The sequence below is a fragment of the Gopherus flavomarginatus genome, chromosome 3 (assembly GCF_025201925.1).
Source record: "Gopherus flavomarginatus isolate rGopFla2 chromosome 3, rGopFla2.mat.asm, whole genome shotgun sequence".
Taxonomy (NCBI): domain Eukaryota; kingdom Metazoa; phylum Chordata; order Testudines; family Testudinidae; genus Gopherus; species Gopherus flavomarginatus.
The window spans coordinates 217,319,615-217,341,836 of NC_066619.1; the positions used below are offsets into that span (position 1 = coordinate 217,319,615).

Here is a 22,222-nt window from a genome sequence, read left to right on the forward strand (position 1 = left end):
GAGCCTTAATACTGCAGTCTGTACTTAATACTGGAGTCTGTATGGGAAGGATGGGCTTTATCTAAACCAAAACAGATCCAGACTGCTGGCACATAAAATTAAAAAGGCCATAGTGAGTTTTTAAACTAAGGGCTGGGAGAAAGCCAACAGGCGTGGAGGAGCACATGGTTTGGAGAGAGACATCCCAAAGAGGAGGATCTATTAAAGAGGATACTCTATATTCTAGTAAAGAGGAGAAGATAGAACTTGCTGATGTACAGGTAGGAACTGAAGACAAAATGTCACATGAAAAAGTGTCCCATTCAATTACATCACATGAAGACTGACAACTAAATACTGACAAATTTTATAAGGGTCTGTTTGCAAATGCTAGAAGTCCAAGATGGGTCAGCTGGTTTGCCTGGTATTACATGATGATACCAATATAATAGGCATCACAGAACCTTGGTGGAATGACGATAATCAGTGGGACACGGTAATGCCAGGGTACAAAATATATAGGAATGACAGAGTAGGTCATGTCTGTAAGGGAGTGGCAATATATGTAAAAGAAAGCCAAATCAAATATAGTACAATTCTTAAATGACTCAAAGTGTATCATAGTATCTCTATAGATAGAAATTTAATAAAATAAGAGTTTAGCAGTAGGAATATATTACCGACCACCTGAACAGGATGGTGACAGTGACTTGGAGATTAGAGAGACTACATAAAGAAAATCCAATAATAATGGGGGATTTGAACTATGGGTACATGTCACCGCAGTACACGATACAGAGATAACATTTCTTGACACCATTCTTGACTGCTTCTTGGAGAAGTTGGTCTTGGAACCCACAAGGTGGCGGAGGCAATTCTTGATTTAGTCCTAAATGGTGCACAGGTTCTGGTCCAAGAAGTGAATATAGTTGAACCACTCAGTAATAGCAACCATAATGTAATTAAACTTAACATCTTTGTAGGGAGGAAAATGCCAGAGAAACCCACTACAGTAGCATTCAACGTCAAAAAGGGGAACTACATAAAAATGAGTAAGCTATCTTAATAGAAATTATAAGGAACTATCATAAGAGTGAAATGGAAGCTGCATGGAAACCATAGAGATTCAAATTAAAAGTACATCCCAATCAAAAACACAATAAGAGGACCAAAAAATGCCACCATGGCTAAATAATAAAGTAGAAGAGGCAGTCAGAGACAAAAAAAGATATTCAGATATGGAAGTTAAATCCTAAGGACAATAGGAAAGTGCATAAACTCTGGCAAGTAAAATGTAAAAGTATAATTAGGCAGGCCAAAAAAGAATTTGAAAAGCAACTAGCAAAAGACACAAAAACAAACAGCAACAACAAACAGTGCGGGGTGGGGGGGCCGGTGCAGTTGGCAGGCAGGGTTGATCCTGGAAGTGATGGGTTGGTCCTAGAAGTCATGTCTGCCTCAGGCCCCACACCCTCACAGGAAAGGCCCTGAGTGGAGCCATTAGACAACTGTAGTGCTGAAGGAGACAGGGCATTTGTGGAGGAATTAAATTAATTCTTTGCATTGGCCTTAATGGCTGAGGATGTGAGGGAGACTCCCACAGCTAAGCCATTCTTTTTAGATGACAAATCTGAGGAACTGTCCCACACTGAGGTGTTGATAGAGATGGTTTTGGAACAGATTGATAAATTAAACAGTAATAAGTCAGCAAGACTGGATGATATTCATCCAAGAGTTTGAAGGAACCTAAATATGAAAATGCAAAACTACTAACTGTGTTATGTAACCTATCGCTTAAGTCAGCTTGAGTACCAGATAACGAGGATAGCTAATGTGAGGCCAATTTTTTTAAAAGGCTCCAGAGACAACCCTGGCAATTAGAGGTTGGCGAGACTAATTTCAGTGCGAGGCAAATTGGTAGAAACTATAGTAAAGAAGAGAATTATCAGACACATAAGATGAACACAATATGCTGAGGGAAGAGTCAATATGAGGTTTGAGGTTGTCAACAAAACGTGGACAAGGGTGATCCAATTGATATACTGTCTTGGACTTTCAGAAAGCCTTTGCCTTGTCCCTCAGCAAAGATTCTTAAGCAAAAGTAAGCAATCATGGGATAAGAGGGAAGGTCCTTTCAAAGACCAGTAACTGGTTAAAAAATAGGAAGCAAGACTATGAAAAAATGGTCAGATTTCACAATGGAGAGAGGTTAATAGCTGAGTCCCCCAAGGATCAGTGCTGGAACCCATGTTGCTCAAGATATTCATAAATTATCTAGAAAAGGGAAACAGTGAGGTGACAAAGTTTGCAGAAAATACAAAACTACTCAAAATAGTTTAATACAAAGCAGACTGTGAAGACTTGAACAGGGATCGCAAAAAACGAGTGAATGGGCAACAAAATGGTAGATGATATTCAATGTTTATAAATGCAACTTAATACACATTGTAAAACATAATGCCAACTATACATTCAAAATGTTGAGGTGTAAATTAGTTACCACCACTCAAGAAAGAAATCTTGGAGTCAGTGAGGATAGTTCTCTGTAAACATCCACTCAACGTATAGCAGCAGTCAAAAAAGCAAACAGACTGTTAGGAACCATTAGGAAAGGAACAGCTAATAAGACAGAAAATATAATAAGGCAACTATAGAAATCTATGGTACACCCACACCATGAATACTGCATGCAGTTCTTGTCACTCCATCTCAAAAAACATATATTCAAATTGGAAAAAGTACAGGAAAGGACATAAAAATAATTAAGGGTATGGAAAACCTTCCATATGAGGTGAGATTTAAGAGACTAGGACTCTTCATCTTAAAAAAAGAGACAGCTGAGGAAGGGTATGACAGAAGTCTATCAAATCATGAATAGTGTGGGGAAAGTGTATAAAGAAGTGTTATTTCTTCAGGGTGTAGCCCGAAGATATGATGTCGAGCACTCAACGGTCCGAGGTCAGCCACGATCAAATCGACCGGAAGGGGTGCAGGCGGTTGAGGAAAGAACAGGGGGATGGATCCTGAGAAGTGATTGGAGTGCCATCCTTGAGCACATCCTCAAAATGACTGCTTCTGGTTTCCTTGGCTGGGCAGAGTAATGGGCAGACAAAGGGTGATGCTGTTTAAATCCTTTATCTCTATCCTTCATGTAGGAGCTGGACTGGGGGACACCCCAGGACCTTGACGGAGGTGGGGTGGATGGAATGGCTTTCTAGATAGCTAAGGGGTGTGTAGGCCCAAGGAAAAGAGGGTGCCATGGGAGTTTTTAAGGCTGTGGAGCTGTGCATCAGTCAACTCTGAAAAGAGTCCTGCTCTCTCATATAGAAGGTCCAGAGGACTATAACCAAGACCTGCGCCTCATGACCACTGCAGAGGCAACAACCCTGGCCAATGAGTCTGTAACATCCCAGGCCATCTGGAGAGCACCTCTTGTCACCCCTTTGCCCTCTTCCACCAAGGTGGTGAACTCCTGGGCTCAGTCCTGTGGGAGGCCCTCCTTGAACTTGCTGATGGAGTCCCATAGGCTGAAGTCGTATTTGTCTGACAGGGCCTGATGGTTAGACACCAGAAATTGAAGGCTGGCTGTAGAATAAATTTTCCTGCAAAACAAGCCCAGCCTCTCGGCGTCTTTATGTTTTGGTGTGCCACTCATCTGACCATGCCTGGCCTTTTCGTTGATGGCAGACACAATGAGGGACCGTGCTGGAGGGTGGGTGTACAGGTATTCAAATCCTTTTGTGGACACACAGTATTTCCTTTCTACCTTCTTGGAGGTAAGCGGAATGGAAGAGGGGGTTTGCCGCACAGACTTGGCAATTTTAAGGACCCCTGAGTGGATGGGCACTGCAGCCTGCGCCAGGGTGGAGGAGGGTATGACATTAAAGAGGTCGTCCAACTCCTCCGCTAACTCCTAAATCTCCAAGTTCAGGTTGGCAGCCACTCTTTTGAGCAGAGTCTGACGCTCCTTGAAGTTTTCGGGGAGGCAGCTCATTTGCAAGAGGCCCACCACAGCTTCATCCAGAGATGATGACGATGACTGCACAACAGAGGGAGGAGCGGCTTCCCCTTTTTCATCCAGGGCATCGGGAACCACTGTATTGCCCCCGTGTCGGATTCAACACCGTGCTTCAACACAGGTGCCAGCTCTGCTGGGAGCAGCTTGTCCAATGCAGCCTGGGAGGAACAGTGGGAGTATGAGACCAGCATAAGAGGTACAGTCCACGAGTTCCAATACTGCCACTGAGTGGGCCACTGCCCCTGCCTCCACGCTGCTGCTGCTGCAGGAGCCACACTGGTGTTGCGGGCTGGTGGCAATTCGCTTTTTATAGGTGAGGGGCTGAACTCCCCTTCAGGCTTGGACCATTGTCCTTCTGGTGACAGGGTGGAGCCGTAGATGCCTGAGTTTGCCAACTGAAACTTGTCGGCGACCAGTGAGGAAAGGGCAAGGACCAGTGCCAGCCCAAAAAGCAGTACCAGGGAGCCGGAGACTGGTGCCATGACAAGGAACAATCTCACATGAGGGATGGCAGCTGATTGATGCCTGGGAGACCACCTAGGCGATGGTGATCTGCACTGTAGTAAACTCTGGTGGGAGGCCCAACAGTACCATGGGTACAGGGATCAGCATAGTGACTCAGGTGTCCTGTGCCTTACAGGCAGAGACCTTGCATCAGAGACCTGGGTCTTCTAACAGGGACTAAGGCTGAGGTGCCAGGGTCCGAGGCTGCAGTGATGGGGACTGATGCCTGCGGTCCAGGGATTGGGGACACTCTGCTGCTTTAGGGGTGGTCCCATAACCACCTTGCCCATAGATGCTGGGCCCTTGGATAGGTCCATGTCTGGCTTGACATCTGCGGTATTGGTCAGCCTACTTGCTCTTTGGCTGCCAGGCACACTTGGGGCACACATGACCATATTAGGAGCCAAGATCCCCTTCCGCTCCCAAAAGTCAGAGGCAGGTCCCTGACTAGACTAGGGAGTCTGACCACAGAGGTATCTCCAAGCAGTTCTGGGGCGGGCAAGTGGTCTGACACAGGTCCTTTGCCCAAAGCCCCCTTTTCCTGCGGTGCCATTGGGTCCATCAACTTCAACTGCTTTTTAGGTACCAGGGAGGTGGAACAGTGTCAGGTGGATTCCAGTGCTGGTGGTGTACTATGTACTAACACCAATGCCGGTTATGGAGTCCAATCAAGAGGGTTTCGAGGTAGGACGAAGTACAGCTTCCACAAGGAGATCCCTTAAGCAGATATCCCACTCCTGAGTTCAAGGGCGAAAGTTTTTTCAGATCCTGCACTTATCCTTTCTGTGGGACTCCCCGAGTCATTTTAAACAGCTCTCATGGGGGTCAGTAATGGACATCGACTGTCTGCACAATGAACATGGCATAAAGCCTGGGGAAGGGGGCATGCCAGGCTCTGAGATGAAGTCCCAGCTGGGACTCTAACGCCTAAACTACTCTACTCTAACACTTAAAGGTCTAACTCAGTACCTAACAACTAATGTTTTGAAGGAAGAGTCCACTTCCATGCATAGGTCTAATTCTTGGACAGGAAGGGGCTAGTGGATGTAATTGGACTTGTCTCTCCAACCTCTGCTCTATTGGGAGACAATGAGATGGGCCAGTGACCAACAAGAAAAGAAAAGGGGCCTTCCCATAGTTTAAGTGCAAAAGTGAATAGATAATAAATACAGAGCACTTATATACCCTTTTACATATTTAAACTTCTGAACAAACATTAACAAGGTAGGTTAGCATGAGCTTTATTTTCTGAATGTGGAAACGGAAACGGAGAGGAGAAACTACTTCCACACAGCAAGACAATACCAGAGAAAGCATTAAGAACACTAGAGCATCTGATCCCCAACCATGATGCAGCTTCACAGTGAATCAGCATCAGAAACCAGACAATTAATACATATGTATTATTTATCTGATTTCTGAGGCTAATGTGTCCGTCCAGCAGTCTCCTTTGCTGGTAGTTTGTTTCCCAAATTATAGCCTAAAAAGAACTTTTAACTGTCAAAAAACTGGATTTTATAGAGAATATACAGGCAGAATCCCTTGCTTAAACAATAACATTCAGTGTATCACTATAGAAAACATACTGTTTGTACTCTCTGGTATTTTATTGTATTTGACTCTATAGGAATAAAATGGTTGTTGAAGCAGCAAGTATCATATTACAGCTATTTGCATTGTATTTGTGAAATGCACAAATATGAAACTATTCACTTCCATCATGGCTGCTAGCAACATGTAATGCCGTGCCGTGGGTGGTTCAAAGCATCTGGTACAAAGAGTGCAGGAGTTGGTGAGCAGTGACAATTTATACTCCCATTGATTTTATAGCAGGAAGAGAGAAGGAGAGAGGCGGAAACAAGCAGCTTCACTCAAGATGGAAGCATGAAGGAAATTAGAATAAACATGTCTTGATTAAAGTTGTTGGGATATTCCATTAAGGAAAAATAACAAGAGATGGTCCAACTAAATTATAACTATACATTGCTCAACCTTGACAAAGCACACCATAATAGAAGTGTTATGGTATGTGAAAGCAACTTAGGACAGAAGTCTGTAACTAGAGACAATATTCTTCCTCCAAAAGGCAAAGTGCAGCCTTTAAAGCATCTGTAGTGACCAGTGATCACAGTACTTTCCGTAACAACCCCTTACAAACTCAGGTCCCAATACTCCTCCTCTTCATGAGTCCTCCTTTTATTCTCTCATTTTATTAATCTTGAATTCCAGCCTTCTATGGGGGGTACGGGCACTCCTCTTTCCCACAATAGATCCACAAATACTGTCACAGCAATTAATCAACACCACCTCTCCCCCATCAGGGAAAATAAATATAATTTATTGGGATCTCAACACATTTCTGCCCATGCTTGTGATGACAGCTGGGCACTACTAAAGGAATGGCATTCTAAATGGGAAAAAAATCTGTTGCATTAGCTCATGTTGTAATCACACTATTAATCACATTGTTTTGAGAGGCTACTGGTCTTTCGAACTGTTGTCATCTGAAAAATGAGGACATGGTTATCTATAGCAACTTGTTCATGCCATCCACTAATTGATTCACATTTTTCTTTGGCAATTTTTAGAGTTTTCCTATTGGATTTTTTAAATGAGGAATTTAGGGGTGCTGAATTATATATTGTTTCTCCAAATCAAGTGTTTCATTTATGGTTAGGTATTTGGATTTAATTGTCAGATATTCTGTCAGTTCACCATATTGTTTATAAATTAATCTGTTTTACATTTGATACATATATTCTGCTTTGTTGTGAGAATCTACTGTACATCTTGATAAAAGCAAGATAATAAACACTCCAAAGCTGCATTTAATCTGAATGGGTCATTTCTAATGAGCAAGCATGACATGTACATGTAGCAAGCACATTGATCAGAGTGTTGAAAAACAGAATATGGCATCAACTCAGGAAATATGCATCTACATGGAGTTTAGGTTATCTGATTTTCTTGCCTCCAAAATACCTCTCTCAGGCATTGATCTTCAGATCAATTTAGATTAAACAGTACCTGTGATTTAAATGTGGCAAATCTTTGCCAGCATTACCTTTGCACTTGCTATACAAAAAATGCCCTCATTTCAATACATCTACATAAAATCCAGCATGGACAGCACAGAAAGGGAAATACACTCTGCTCCTTAAAGAAAAGGACTTTACGAACAGTATATTTTCCTGAGCTACAACTTTATATACTGTACAAGCAACAACAATCTAGAGGTTTACCTTTAAAAAACAGTAATATGCCCAGCAACAATCGGCTACATACAACTTTGACCAGAGATTTTAAAATAGGAATACCATGACCATGCTGTGTATTTATTTTTTCTAACACAAACTGAACTGCACTGTGCAAAAACAAAAAGCTAACTGAATATATACACTGCAAAATTTACAACCAATCCCTTTATAGATATTACAGCAAGGCTGCTTCCACAGATACCTAAAGCGAAATGGAGGGGGAAAGTGAAAGAAATATAGACACCTCCCAAATAATATGCAAAATATACTCCAGGTCTTTGTTCAGTCTGGACACTCATTCAAAGGTGTAAATAATGGTTACATTGTTAGATTTCTAACTCCAACTAGCTCCAAATATTGTGTGAGTGGCTCTCTCATAGTTCACAGTGGGCTCCCTTGACCCATCTTGACAAGCGTGAAAACATTAAATAAATGAAGGTTAACAAAGGACTGTTCTGGGAAACAGTCCACATTAAAAGCTTGCAGTGTTACTACTATGTATATAGGACTCTGCATTTGAATTCCGTAAATCTTAAATATTCACAATCACAACATTAATTCCAGGAATTACTTCAAGAAGCCAAATGGAAAGAAAAATCTTTCCTATCTACTACATCAGGATATTCACTAGCCTTATAGGCATGCACCTAAAGCAAATAAGGAAACTATAAAATAATACCATATTTGTAAACAGAAAACTATTTATCACAATACCTTTTTGTGTTTGTCCCTCTTCCATATTCTCTTCCATGGCTACCTTTCTTCACTACAAACTGCTACACAGAATTAATCAAAAGCTTCAATTAGATGCTAGAAAAAGTGTGGGGTGCTTTTTTCCTAGGAAGCTTCAACAGCAGAGGCTTAGGCAAGTCCTCAGAGCTTAGCTAAGGCTTTCTCTCTCTCTCTCCTTGTTTGCTTGGAGACAAGCTGTCAAGTGTAATTTCATTCAAATTACTCTTCCGTGAAGATTATCAATTTTTCTTCTCAAAGCTGTCCATTGTTTATCACTGTAAACAGATATTCAAATGAATAGCCAGTGAATTTTGGGGGGAAATTTGGTCTCAGTTCCAGTGGTAGTGAGACACTGTAATTCATAAGCCTCACTTTGCATATAAAATGGGGGAAAGAAATTGAGGTTTGTTTTGAAATCTGCGTTTTAAACTGGAAACAGGCTGCACTGAGAACAGATGGAGGGGTGTCCTCCTAACATGAAGCAGACCACCAACCCACAATTCCCCCTATTTGCTACTAAAGTGGGAAAGCCCAGATGCCTGTGGGTTCTTTATGCTGCAGTAGTTGTCTCACTCTTGGTCACATACGGTACATTACTAATATTCACCTTCATTTTCTCTCTCTCATATGTCTATACTATTTGTGTATAATTAGTATTAGAAATACATAATATAATACTTATTCTATAATGTATTCTGACAGGCTTCAAGGAGGACATTCCCTTTCCCTATCCTCCTAGAAAAACGTGACTAATTCTCATCATGAATAAAAAATTTCAAGGCTTAAAAAGAACAAATACAGAAGCAAAACTATTTTTAATGTGATATTATTAAAAGGGACCCCCTCACCAGCTCGCTCTATGTTTAAAATTGTTTTAAGGTCTGGTAAACATTTTGTTCATAACGGTTCACGTCAACAGACATTTGAAAAATAATCTGTGCTTTCAGACAGATCGCTACCTGACAATTTGGTTTTTAAAATGCACCTATCTAGCACTTTGGTTGCATGTATACCTCTTATATGGAATAAATAAGGACCAATTTCCCACAGATTCAGTCTTCCCTGACCTCCTAGATATTTTTCAAACTAAAATCTCCCAAATCCACCACTGAGCTGCTCATCTATCTAAGATGGCTTCAACATCATAGCATGCAAGGATCTTGCCTCCCCTAGAAAACCTGGGAAAACAAATGAGCTTTCAGCATGACCTAAAAGTCCACAAATTTCGATTTTGTTGAATTGCATCATAAAATGCATGGCACAGCTGAACATTCCTTAAATCTCATTTCCCCATATCTTTCAGATGTCACTGAAAATAGACCAGTAGATCTGGAAGCCTCTCTCCCTGGATCCCAGCTGTCTACAGAATGTATAATATTTTAAGAGCACACTACAGTCTAGGACATAGATGTTCAATCTAATAATAACTCATTAAAATGAACATATCCCCCAATACGTAAAGTGCCTGACCACTCTCCTTCCAGCTGTCAACCATCAAACAAAAGCATGATCTGCACCCCCTCTGACTGACCAACTAGTTCTAGTTCCCCACACTCTCCTGGGATTCCTCCTAGCATTCACCAGTTCCAGTAAGGTGGGCCTTAGTAAGGCATTTTTGATGCATTCTGTTGTTCCTCAGAAAAGGAGGACATTTCTCTAAGGCACCAAGACTTTCTTAAAATATATGCTGTATAAAATTGTACTACTTTATTTGCAAATGTGAGCATTTAACTCACATCCCTTCACTGACTTAATCAGCCTTTGCACATCACATTCTAGCTAATCAACAACATCTGTAAAAAGTACAGAACAGGTCTGCTTCTATCTACATTTCAGCTGTCCTCTCGTCCGGATCCTGCACTCTAACGGATTTCACTCTGCTGAATCTTCTATCACCTTCCAACCCTTGAGTAACTTTTTCATGATTTGTCCTAACCTTGGAATGGCCTCCCTTAGCTCATAGGATTAAGGCACAAGGAGCCACTAGATCATCTAGTCTGACCTCCTGTATATCACAGGCCACCAACAAGACCCAGCACTCATACACTAAGCTCAGCAATGGAAATGAGACCAAAGTAAATGAGACTCACAGAAGACTAGATTATTATGTGCCACAGGCAGAGACTAGGTAGGTCCAAGGTGCATCAGTCCTCAAGGCCCTTGTATGAGGCAAAGGGCTGGCCTCACATGTAATTAACACATGGAGGGAGGCTTCATTTCTTGGAGAACAGGATTAGGGAGGTAAACAGAACTTTGCGCTAAATAAGATACGTAAATAGGTCAGTAGGCTAAAAACACAGAATGCCTGAGCCAGCTAAGAGGAAGAACACAGAGAGAACCATATACTAACAATGGACAAGACAAGCTAGGAATGTAGAGATGAGGTAAAGACCATATTAAGTCTGGACAATGCATGGACAGAGTATGCTGCATAGGGATTTTTTCCTGAAAAGTAACCAAGCCAATCCCAAAATGTGTGATGCAATGTATAGAAATACAATGTAATGTGTACATGTTGTTACAAAGCTCCGAGCCTGCATTGGTGGGTCCTGCGCTTCCCGGCGGATACAGTAGCCTCAGAAGCTTGCTAGGGCCCTTAATATGACCTCCCTTTCCCAGCATGGCGGCAAAGGTTACAGCTTATTGAACTACTTTCATCACAGGCCGATATGGGAGGTGGGAAGGTGGAATATCCCCAGTCTCTGTTGCTCCTTAGAGCTCTGTAGGTACCACTTGGTCTCTTACCTGGACCAAAGTCTGTTTCCCCTCTCCAAGGGATCTCTGTAGATCATGGGGGCGGGGAGGGAAGAGGGGGAGAACCTGAGCCTGCCCTCTACTCCGGGTTCCAGCTCAGGGATCCTAATGGCAGCAGCTGTTGGTGGCTTCCCTCCTCCACTGACGCTGCTTAGATTCCCTGGGCCACTTCCCCGTGCTCCCCTTTTCCAGGCTTCACCCTTACCTCAGGGTTCAGTAATGCTTCCTCTCCTCCAGTTCCTTTCCCCTGGGCTCCTCTCGAGAGAACTAGAAAGGAGACCTTTTAATGCAGTATAAATGGGCCATTCATTGGTTCCAGCTGTCCCCATTAGCCTAACAGCCTTAGCTGACCCTTTGTCAGTTAATTGAGGTCAGGTGTCAGCATTAGCATAACGACCTTAACTGGTTAAATTGGCATCAGGTGTCTTGACTGGCCTCAAGTAGCCCTTGTTTGGCTATCCACGGAACAGGGACCTGCTCATTCTGAGGCTAATATACCTGCCTTCCACTACCCTCTTATATCCTTCTGGCCTGAGTCCGTCACAATATATATAAAGGAAGAGGTATTCTGTGTAACTGTAGATGTGTGGTACACCCTATACTCATCCCCCCACTTAAGTCTGATCAACTGAACATAGCACTGCTGAATGCCAAATAAAAGAACCTGTAACACGAAATCTGGAGTTAAAGTATTTTTTTTTCGATCCCAGAGAACTGGATGAAGTGTTCTCCCAGAACTGATCTAGGTGTTCTGTGTAAGCCAGTTGAATGGGTCATGGCGGGAATCCCAATACTGCAATGACAGGAAAATGATTAAATGCCCAGATAATCCTCACAAGTGACCTGTACCCACACGCTGCAGACGAAGGCCAAAAAAAATCCCCAAGGATTGTCAATCTGACCTGGGGGAGAATTCCTTTCCAACCCCACATATGGGGATCAGCCAGACCATGAGCATGTGAGCAAGAACCAGCCAGCCAAGCACACGAAAGAAAAATGCTCAGTGACACCTCGGAGGCCTGGTCCACCTCACGCAGTGGCCAACCATGATGCTTCAGAGGAAGGAGATAAAAAACCTCACAGAATATGTTGAGGGTACAAAATCCCTTCCTGACCTCTGCAGGTGGCCAGCTGAAACCTAAAGCATGGCAAACCAGAAGTGAGCCTAAGGGCTGCTGTACTCTGCCCATCACCATCACAAACCACCCCATCATAAAACCGCATACTTAAATTTGTCCAGCTCTCTCTTTAAAATTAATTAAATTGCTTTCCCCCACAACTCCTATTGAGAGGCTGTTACTGAATCTCACCCCTCTGATGGTTAGAAACTTTCTTCTAATTTCTAGCCTGAAATTGTTCCTGGTCAGTTTATGTCCAATTGGTTTTATGCCAACATTGTCTTTTAGCTTAAAAAGCTCTTCAGTTTCCCTAGTATTTACTCCATGTGACAAGGAATACCTACTCTGCACTGGCTCTGCAGGGGTTAACCACACTTTGTGGGCTAAAGAAACCACACCCACTGATTCATGCTGGGCATGCTCAGACTGGAACCAGATTATAAAAGAGAGTAGCTCAGCTCAGTCTGGGCTGAGCACAGAGGAAACCATACAAGTGTTGCATGCTCCTACCAGGAAGCTGTCAGAGCTCCAGGCTGCAGAGGCCATCCACGCTGAGACCCCGATGTAACGAGTTGGGTCACAGAAAACTCCTTGGGACTGCCACCCGATGTGCTGAGAGTACCTTTGGGCCAGTTTTCCCTGGCAGCTTGGGACTTCAGTACTCTGTCTTGTTGAGCTAGAAATACTAGCCTGCTGCAAACACAGACCCAGGTCTGAACCACGTCCCCCACAAGCTGCAGGCTTAACTGAAAACAGCTTAAGAAGTGTTCCTGTCTCTAGCACCCAGATACCCGGTTCTCAATGAGATCCAAACCCCAAATAAATCAGTTTTACTCTGTATAAAGCTTATACACATGAGAGATTGTAAGAGGATACCCGGGGTACAACCTGGAACTGTGGTACTGCCGTGCCCCCTTAATTCTCCAGCCTGGGACAATGTTATGCCAGCGACAACAGTCATCTCCTCCAAACACTGTGATCACTCAGCCATCAGCATGTGGGTCCCACACCCAGCTAAACTGCATGAAGGTTCAATAAGCCTCATGAATAAGGCTAAGATTTTGTCAGGGACGTTTTTAGTAAAAGTCATGGACAGGTCACAGGCAACAATGAAAAATTCATGGAATCCGTGACCTGTCCCTGACTTTTACTAAAAATATCCATGACAAAATGGGGAGCCTGCGCATCTGCCAGTGGGCTGGGAGCTCCTGGGACTCCCACCACCCATGGGGCTTAGAGCTACAGGGTCCACCTCTGCTGGTGGCTTCCAGCTGCGGGGCTCCCCCAGCCACTGGAGTGACAGAGAATGGGTGGCGGTCCCCCTTGCTGCCAGGGATGGTGGGGAGCAGGTGGGGATCCCTCCTGCTGCTTGCAACAGCTGGGAGCTGCGGGGGCCTCCACAGTCAGCAAGGGACCCTGCAGCTCCCAGCTGGCACTGGCTGAAGTCACGGAGGTCTTCGGAAGTCATGGATTCCATGACTTCCGTGACCTCTGTAACTAAATCACAGTTTTACTCATTAATCATACAGAGAGGGGCACCAGCCAATCACCCCAGTCTTGTACCCCAGAAACATACCGTCTTCCAATGCTCAACACTCCTTAGGACAGTGAAAACTCATTAATTAATTTGCCACTTTGTCAACAGAAAGTGGACATGCACCAGTCTTTGTAATCTGAGCTGAGATTTCCCCAAGCACTTCAGCCAAAAACTCACTGTTTTAGATAATATACAAAACACATTTATTAACTATAGAATGGTAGATTTTAGGTGATTATAAGTAACAGGCATAGAGATCAAAGTTGGTTACATAAGAAAAAAATTAATTTGCAGTCTAAGTTCTACAGACTAAGCAAGATTTGAATCAAGCAGCTCCAATGGATGTTATAGGCAGTTCACAGTTCTCGATACACAGGGTATGGCTACACTTGCAGCTGTACAGCGCTGGGAGTTAAACCTGTCTTCATACAGCTGAATAGGGAAAGCGTTGCAGTCTGGCCACATTGACAGCTACCAGCGCACTGTCGTGGCCACATTTGCAGCATCTGCAGCGGCATTGGGAGCGGTGCATTATGGGCAGCTATCCCAGCATTCAAGTGGCTGCAACATGCATTTCAAAAGGGGTGGGAGGTGAGGTGGAGTGTGACAGGGAGCGTGAGGGAGAGAGAGAGGGAGGATTTTTGGAGCCGACACTGTGTCAGCTCCCTGCCTTGCAAGTTCCAACCCCTCCCCCACTCCTCTCTCACTGAAAGCAAACAGCCGCTGTATGTTTGTTTCCTCACAGACCAGATAAGCAGCCGCTCTGAAATGGACTCCTCCCCTCCTGCCCGCCGTGCTGCTTCTCTCCTCAAGCCTCCTCCCTCCCTCTCTCTTCAAGCAAACACTAGCTGTGGGCGTTCCAAAGGGAGCCCCTCTGCCTCCGCTCATTCACAGCAAACAGGGGCTGTATTTGTTTTTTTTTGATAAGCAGCTCCGGGAGCCCGGAGTTCATAACAAAACAAAGAGCGGAATGTTCAGTTAAAGGATTATGGGAAGCTTCCGGAGGTCAGACACAGAGTTCTAAGATTATTCCCTGTTTACACTGGCGCCCCAGCGCTGCAGCAGAAGCCCTATACTCTTTATTCCTCTCGGGGAGGTAGAGTACAAGCAGCGCTGTAGCCACGGAGATACAGCACTGTACGTGCCTTGCCAGTGTGGACGGGGTGTGAGTTATAGCACTATAAAGCCACCAACAGCACTGTAACTCTCAAGTGTAGCCAAGGCCACAGACTAGATTCACTCCTTTCCCAGTCTGGGACCAATCTCCCCAGTTCAAAGTCTGTCTTCCAGATGATCTTCCAGGTGTTGAAATGGGGGAGGAGAGAGGCTAAGTGATGATGTCATTGTCCTTTTATACTTTCTTCCAGCTGCTAGAAAGACCCTTGCTGTGACATGAGGGTTAAGCAGCCCTCAATGGGTACGTGTCCTCTCTGAGAAATCTCTGGGATGGCCATTGGGAGAGTGGATTCCCCTTAATGGGCTATCAACACATATATGGCTGGTCCTGGTGTAAGTCTGTCTTACTAAGTGCTCCTTTTTTGTCACTGAAAGGCTGACTGTGGGCATTTCCCAACTCTACAATGTATTTCAGTAACACACACATAGTAATACTTCATATACAATCACAGCACATACAATTCAATAGGATATTAATGTTCAACAGTTCAAGACTTTTAAAATTATACCTCACAAGGCATAACTTGTATAAAACATATCATAACATATCATATCATCGCAGAGACGGTCAAAAAAGCAAACAAGATGTTAGGAATCATTAAAAAGGTGACAGAGAATAAGACTGAGAATATATTATTGCCCTTATATAAATCCATGGTACGCCGACATCTCGAATACTGTGTACAGATGTGGTCTCCTCACCTCAAAAAAGATATTCTAGCACTAGAAAAGGTTCAGAAAAGGGCAACTAAAATTATTAGGGGTTTGGAGAGGGTCCCATACGAGGAAAGATTAAAGAGGCTAGGCCTCTTCAGCTTGGAAAAGAGGAGACTAAGGGGGGATATGATAGAGGTATATAAAATCATGAGTGATGTGGAGAAAGTGGATAAGGAAAAGTTATTTACTTATTCCCGTAATACAAGAACCAGGGGTCACCAAATGAAATTAATAGGTAGCAGGTTTAAAACAAATAAAAGGAAGTTCTTCTTCACACAGCGCACAGTCAACTTGTGGAACTCCTTACCTGAGGAGGTTGTGAAGGCTGGGACTATAATAATGTTTAAAAGGGAACTGGATAAATTCATGGTGGCTAAGTCCATAAATGGCTATTAGCCAGGAAGGGTAAAGAATGGTGTCCCTAGCCTCTGTTCATCAGAGGATGGAGATGGATGGCAGGAGAGAGATCACTTGATCATTGCCTGTTAGTTTCACTCCCTCTGGGGCACCTGGCATTGGCCACTGTCGGTAGACAGATACTGGGCTAGATGGACCTTTGGTCTGACCCAGTACGGCCATTCTTATGTTCTTATAATCATATCACAGTGCAAATATGGGGGTCCAGGGTGCTACTTCAAACTATAGAGTGTCACAGAGAGCTAAGTATTATTTTTTACTTCTATTAAAAAACTGAGAAAGGAACCCAGAAGCCTATGGCAGAGCTGCCAGGTACACTATGTATGTAGTAACCATCTTGGAAAAGTTAGGGAACAAGGTCATTTAGGTTCAGGAAGACTAAAATACTGCACAAACTAAATTGGTTTCACAGTAAAATTTTGCATAATAATGTCTTGTTCTGCATGATAAACATTGTGTTTTTATAAAGACCTTATATAAATAAACACTTCATGTATTTAAACATTGTTTGGCAAATTAACACCAGAAATACTACAATTTAGTGATGGAATGAAGAGATTTCATCCCTGAAATTCCCTATGGGACAATGCTGGAGGCAGCAGCTTTCAGTGCTGTTTATTTAAAATTTCTAAAATATGCCTAAATACACACTCCAGGGCATGTGCACATTAGTTAATACGATAAGGGGTATCCAGATGAACAACTAAAATCCCACCAAAACCCACAATGCCTGGGAACGGATGGGTTTCATGTCATGAAAAGGTAACTAACAAAAGTTAGCTCTGAGGTAGAGAGGAACATTGAAATGGTGAGGAAAGGAATTGAAGGGAAGTTCTAACTGGGGTAACTATGTTATCTGTATATCAAGAAATAAGCTATGATGAGATCAAGGACTTGGGTTCTGCATTTTCAAAACAGCGACTTGGAAACAGGTAAAACAGTGGGGGTAACAATGCTGTAGGGAAGTGGTTGTTAACCTTTCCAGACTACTGTACCCCTTTCAGGAGTCTGATTTGTCTTGCGTACCCCCAAGTTTCACCTGACTTAAAAACTACTTGCTTACAAAACATACAAGGGTCATAGCATGCTATTATTGAAAAATTGCTTACTTTCTCATTTTGTCTGTATGACATTTTAGTTTGTACTGACTTCACTAGTGCTTTTTATATAGCCTGGTGTAAAAATAGGCAAATATCTAGATGTGTTGATGCATAGGCGCCGACTCCATGGGTGTTCTGCGGCTCAAGTATCCACAGAAAAAAATAGGGGGTGCTCTGCACCGACCAGCCACACAGCTCTTCAGTGGGGTTCAGCAACCAGGTGTTTGGCAACTGGTGGGAGACACTTGGGGGAGGACAGAGAGCACCAAGCAGGCGGGGGCCCATGAGGGAGGGGACAGAGCAGGGGTGGGAAGAGGCGGACCAAGGGTGGGGCGTTAGGGGGAAGGGGTAGAGCAGGGGCAGTACCTTGGGGTACAGCGGGCATGGAGCACCCACCAAGAAAAATAAAAAAGTCAGCGCCTGTGAGTTGGTGTACCTCAGAAGGCCTCTCATACTCCCAGGGGTACCTTACCCCTTTTCGAGAACTACTGCTGTAGAGGACTCAAACAAGAGAAATATCCCCAGAGGTAAAACCAATCACAAAGTTAATGCTTAAAAGAATGGCAGGATGTCCATATTATATAGAAACATTATCATCTGCTGTAAATCAATGTAATGCCACTGAAATAAACGGAACTACACCATTTACAAAAGTTGAGAATCTAGCCTATAGTACTGTGAAAGTGTGGACAAAGAGAAGAGGAAGTTTGCCCCATAATTGGTACAAGTGTGTATGAAGGGGAAAAGGAAAGGCTTTTCTTAGTTTTTAGGTGGTGTTAAGATCAGGTTTGCATTTTACTTTTAATGAGAGTTCAGTGTTCTCCTGTATGCACATGGATCTGGTCTTCCTAATTCCCTTATTGCTTTCCTACCTTTTTCTCTATTTTTGTCTCTGACAATTCTCTTCCTGAATTTGAAAACATATTTATCATTTGTTTTTTTCCCTATCCTGGTAACCTGTTCCCTTCAGCAATGAGGGATTATATGCAGTAAAGAAAGTTACAGTAGTCTAATTTACATGTCACTCTGTATTACCAATTATATTTATAATACTAAATACAAAAGGGATCAAGGACAGCCTTGCTCTGAATAACTAACCCATTTAGAAATTTTCACTTTGTTACAGATGCCTTCTGCTACCCATGACATCGGGCATTGCAATGTATAATCTTAAAATTTGAGATTTTAAAAAATACTCTCCTTTCAGGACACAAATATAACACTACCCAAGAGCTACACTCACTAAGGGAATTATTATAATAATACCTTAGATTTATATGGCGCCTTTGATACAAAATACCAGCCTTAACATATTTCCAGATTATTACCACAACTTAAAACCTTTTATTTTGACCAGATGTGTTTCCAGAATACCACCAATTAAAGGCTGACATTTTTACAATTGGATCATAAAAAGTATTGCCACATCAGTTGATACATTAAATTAAGGCCATATGTGTCAAATTCTAACCCATTACACTCCAGAGTGCACATCCAAATTGGTACCATGGCATACACCTCATACGTTTCTCACAGCAAAAGACTCTTTGATATGTTTTATTATTATTGGGCCTGATCCTCAGGTGGTATAAACTGGCATAGGTCCATATGATTTCAATATAGCTATCAAATGGAGATCTGGTTCTCTGTCCCCCCAGTCTTGGATTCATTTTGTTGAAAGCTTTAATGTTGAGGTTAAGCACAATACTGTAAGCTAAAAAAATTCATACAGTTAGTAATGCAAAAGTTAATGTTGTCCCTACCAAAAAAGTTAAGTGCTTGACTAACTTTGGTAGGGCAAGTGCAAGAAAACAATACCTGTTTTAATACAACCAAATGTAAGTCATGCATTTAGGAACAAAGAATCTAAGCCATACTGCCACCGGCAGCCCCTCTACTATAACCTCCCCCTAGCGCCTCCTGCCAGCCGATGGGCCTCACCCATCAAGGGATTACTTGATCACAGTTTATAAGTAACTTACAGGCACAGGCACCGGCACCGACTTTCCAGAGTGCTGGGGGGTGCTCGACCCCAGCTCTGCTCTATGCCCCGCCCCCACTCCACCTTCCTCCAAGATCTCTCTAAGGATCCCCTAAGGTCCCACCCCGCCTTTTCCCACCACCGGTGCACCCCACCCTGCCTCTTTCCACCCAGTTCCATCCCTTCCCCAAGAGCACCACCTCCTCGCTCCTCTCCCCAACCCCCTGCATGCCACGAAACAGCTGATTATGGCAGGCAGGAGGCACAGGGAGGATGGGGGAGGCACTGATTTGTGGGGTCTGCTGGCAGGCAGGAAATACTGGGGGGGAGGAGGCAGCTGATAGGAAGACTGCCCTGGTGGATGCTCCACCCCCACCATTTTTTCCCCATGGGTGCTCCATCCCCGAGCACCCACGTAGTTGGCACCTATGCCTATAGGGCAATCAGAAATTTGATAACAGAGTCTAGCAGATGCAGCTATAACAAAATCCAATGACTGAAAGTTGAAGCTAGACAAAATAACACACACAATTTTAACAATGAGGGTAATTAACCATTGGAACAATTTATCAAGGATTGTGGATTCTTCATCACTGAAATTTTTTTAATTAAGATTGGTTGTTCTCTAAAAGACGTGTTCTAATTCAACAAGGGATTAAGTCAGTAAAGCCCTTGGTCCTGTGTTATGCAGGGGGTCACATTAGATTATCACAATGATCCCCCCACTTCAGGCTTTATGATTTATGAATCTATCACAATTAATTAAAACTGTATTTTTGTTTCCTGACAGCTTTCAAATCTTGAAAGAGCCTTTCACATTCCCTTGATTTCCTCTGTGGTCAATTTGCACCAAAGTGCATATTCATAGGGTTTCATAATGCAGTTATTTCATTTTTTCCTCTCTCATTGGAGACATCTTCCTGACACCTTGTTGTAAGGGATATAATATAATCCCATAGGTACCATATGTGCCAGTGTGTGTTATGTATCCCCCTGCATGGCTGTTAAAGCTTTCGGTTTTTTCTCTAGCTCTTTGTGCTCAATGCTTTAGAGCCTGATGTTTTTAGCTCTGGAGGTCCTTTGTTCAATCCACAGTGTTGGCCAGGATGGCAGTCATGACATAAAAGTGAAGGCAGTAACAGACTTGTGGACTGGTCCTGAGGGGGGACAGGTAACACACACTGACCAGTGGGTTATACATACTCTGCAAGAACTCATATTTTCATTAAGAATGACTCAGTTCAGATTAAGGAAAACAACAAGAAGAAAGAATAAAAGATAAAAGTGTGTTTCTCCTTTGAGAACAAGGTATCTGTTGTCTCCGCCAAGAAGCAGAGTTCTCAGAAACGTAAAGGTACACTACATTGAAAGTAAGGGCATTACAGTATCATAAGTGCATACAACAGGGGAGAAAAATAAATTATAGGAGGAAGATTATATATAATTTGTTTAGTTACTTTTCTGCTTCTCTGTTCCATGCCTACATTTTTACATTACTCATTTCCTCCCCACCCCTTATTACTATACATCTCTTCTTTCCCCCATATCATTTAAACCTTCCTTTATCGCCACCTTTTTGTCCCTGCTCACATTTCTGTTCCCTTTCCAGTGCAACACAAGGAGAGAGAATGATTCCTTGAAGAAATTGTTCTTCTCAATGTGATGATGCTGTAGATACTGCTGCCCCTACTGTTATCAAGAAAGATAATCTATCAGGACCATGCAGGTCATCTTACTGTTGGCAAGAGAAATCAATCAAGTGGAGCCTGAGTATTCTCAGTACCACTTTGCTTAAACAATATATACTAATCCTGGGACAGAGGCGATCACAAACAGCATACAGGCAATGCCTCTTTCAGAAATCTCTGTCTGAGTACCAATGCCCGATTACCTCTTCACAAAGAACTGGCTCTAGTTTGTGAGATTAAGTGAGAGCGCCAACTCCTGGATGCTTGCCACAGCTCCCCTAAAAAGAAACTGAATCACAACAGTAACATGACAGCATTTCTGCAAAGACCAAACAAAGCTCGCATTCTAAGAAAAAGAAAAAAAATCTAGTAAAACTATATCACTTTGGTCAAGGGCACTACAGAAACATTTCTAACAATATATTCAGTCAGATCTTCAATAGACCTACACTGATTTAAACCAGCTGAAGTCAATGGAGCTGTTGGATTGATTCCAACTGAGTATCTGGCCCATCAAGTTTAGTTTTGAATAGAAACCTTTCATTATATCGTTGACATTCTAACATGGTCAACAAATGAAGCTGCTCTCTAAAAATGATGCTGTAGATAGTGTTGCCCCTAGTGCTGTCAAGAAAGATCATCTATCAGGGCCTTGCAGGTCAGCTTACTGTTGGGCACTCTTCAATGTCCTAGAGCTGATTGCACATGGATGGGAAAACACTAACAAATAAGTTATTCAGCAATAGTAAGTTATAGATCTCAGTGAATAGTATTTCAGCACCTATTTTACTGTAAATAATTATTCTTCAGAAAAAAAATCTTGGCCTGATGTTTAGCAATGCTGTGCATCTGCAATTCTCAGTGACTTCAACAGCTAAGTGTGATGTTGCACTCCATATGATTTTATGAAAATATGTTGATGAGTGTGAATGTAATGTAACTGGAATATGCTTCATGCAAAGGTCTCTGGTAAGGTATCATTACAAAGCTTATAAGCTACTGAGTGTGGTCATCCAATTTGTATAAATGTATCATTCTTGTATCTGAAAGAAGAAATATGAAATATAACTCTGAGGTCTTATTGTAACTATGTAAAGTGTGGGCCATTAATGGTGGTTTGGAATCTTGATGGCTCTCATCAACTAGGACAATTGGCTGTAAATTGCTCTGTTTACTTGCAACCCTTCCTGTGAGTCAGGCCAGGAAGCATGAAGGCTTGGGGTCTCCCAGGACATGTGACCATG

At 42.9% G+C, this 22,222-nt stretch overlaps 1 protein-coding gene across 2 annotated transcripts in view; it reads right to left on the reverse strand.

Moving 5' to 3' along the window:
• Positions 1 to 22,222, reverse strand: part of GPM6A (glycoprotein M6A) — a 352,026-nt gene that overhangs the window by 213,913 nt on the left and 115,891 nt on the right. The window contains exon 1 of one of the 2 annotated variants that reach the window (XM_050945404.1): positions 8,473 to 8,992. The exons of the other annotated variant lie outside the window; for it this stretch is intronic. Coding sequence (XP_050801361.1) covers positions 8,473 to 8,509 — 37 coding nt within the window. The 5' untranslated portion in view covers positions 8,510 to 8,992. Of the gene's footprint in view, positions 1 to 8,472; positions 8,993 to 22,222 lie in introns of those variants that run through there. 2 annotated transcript variants of the gene reach the window in all.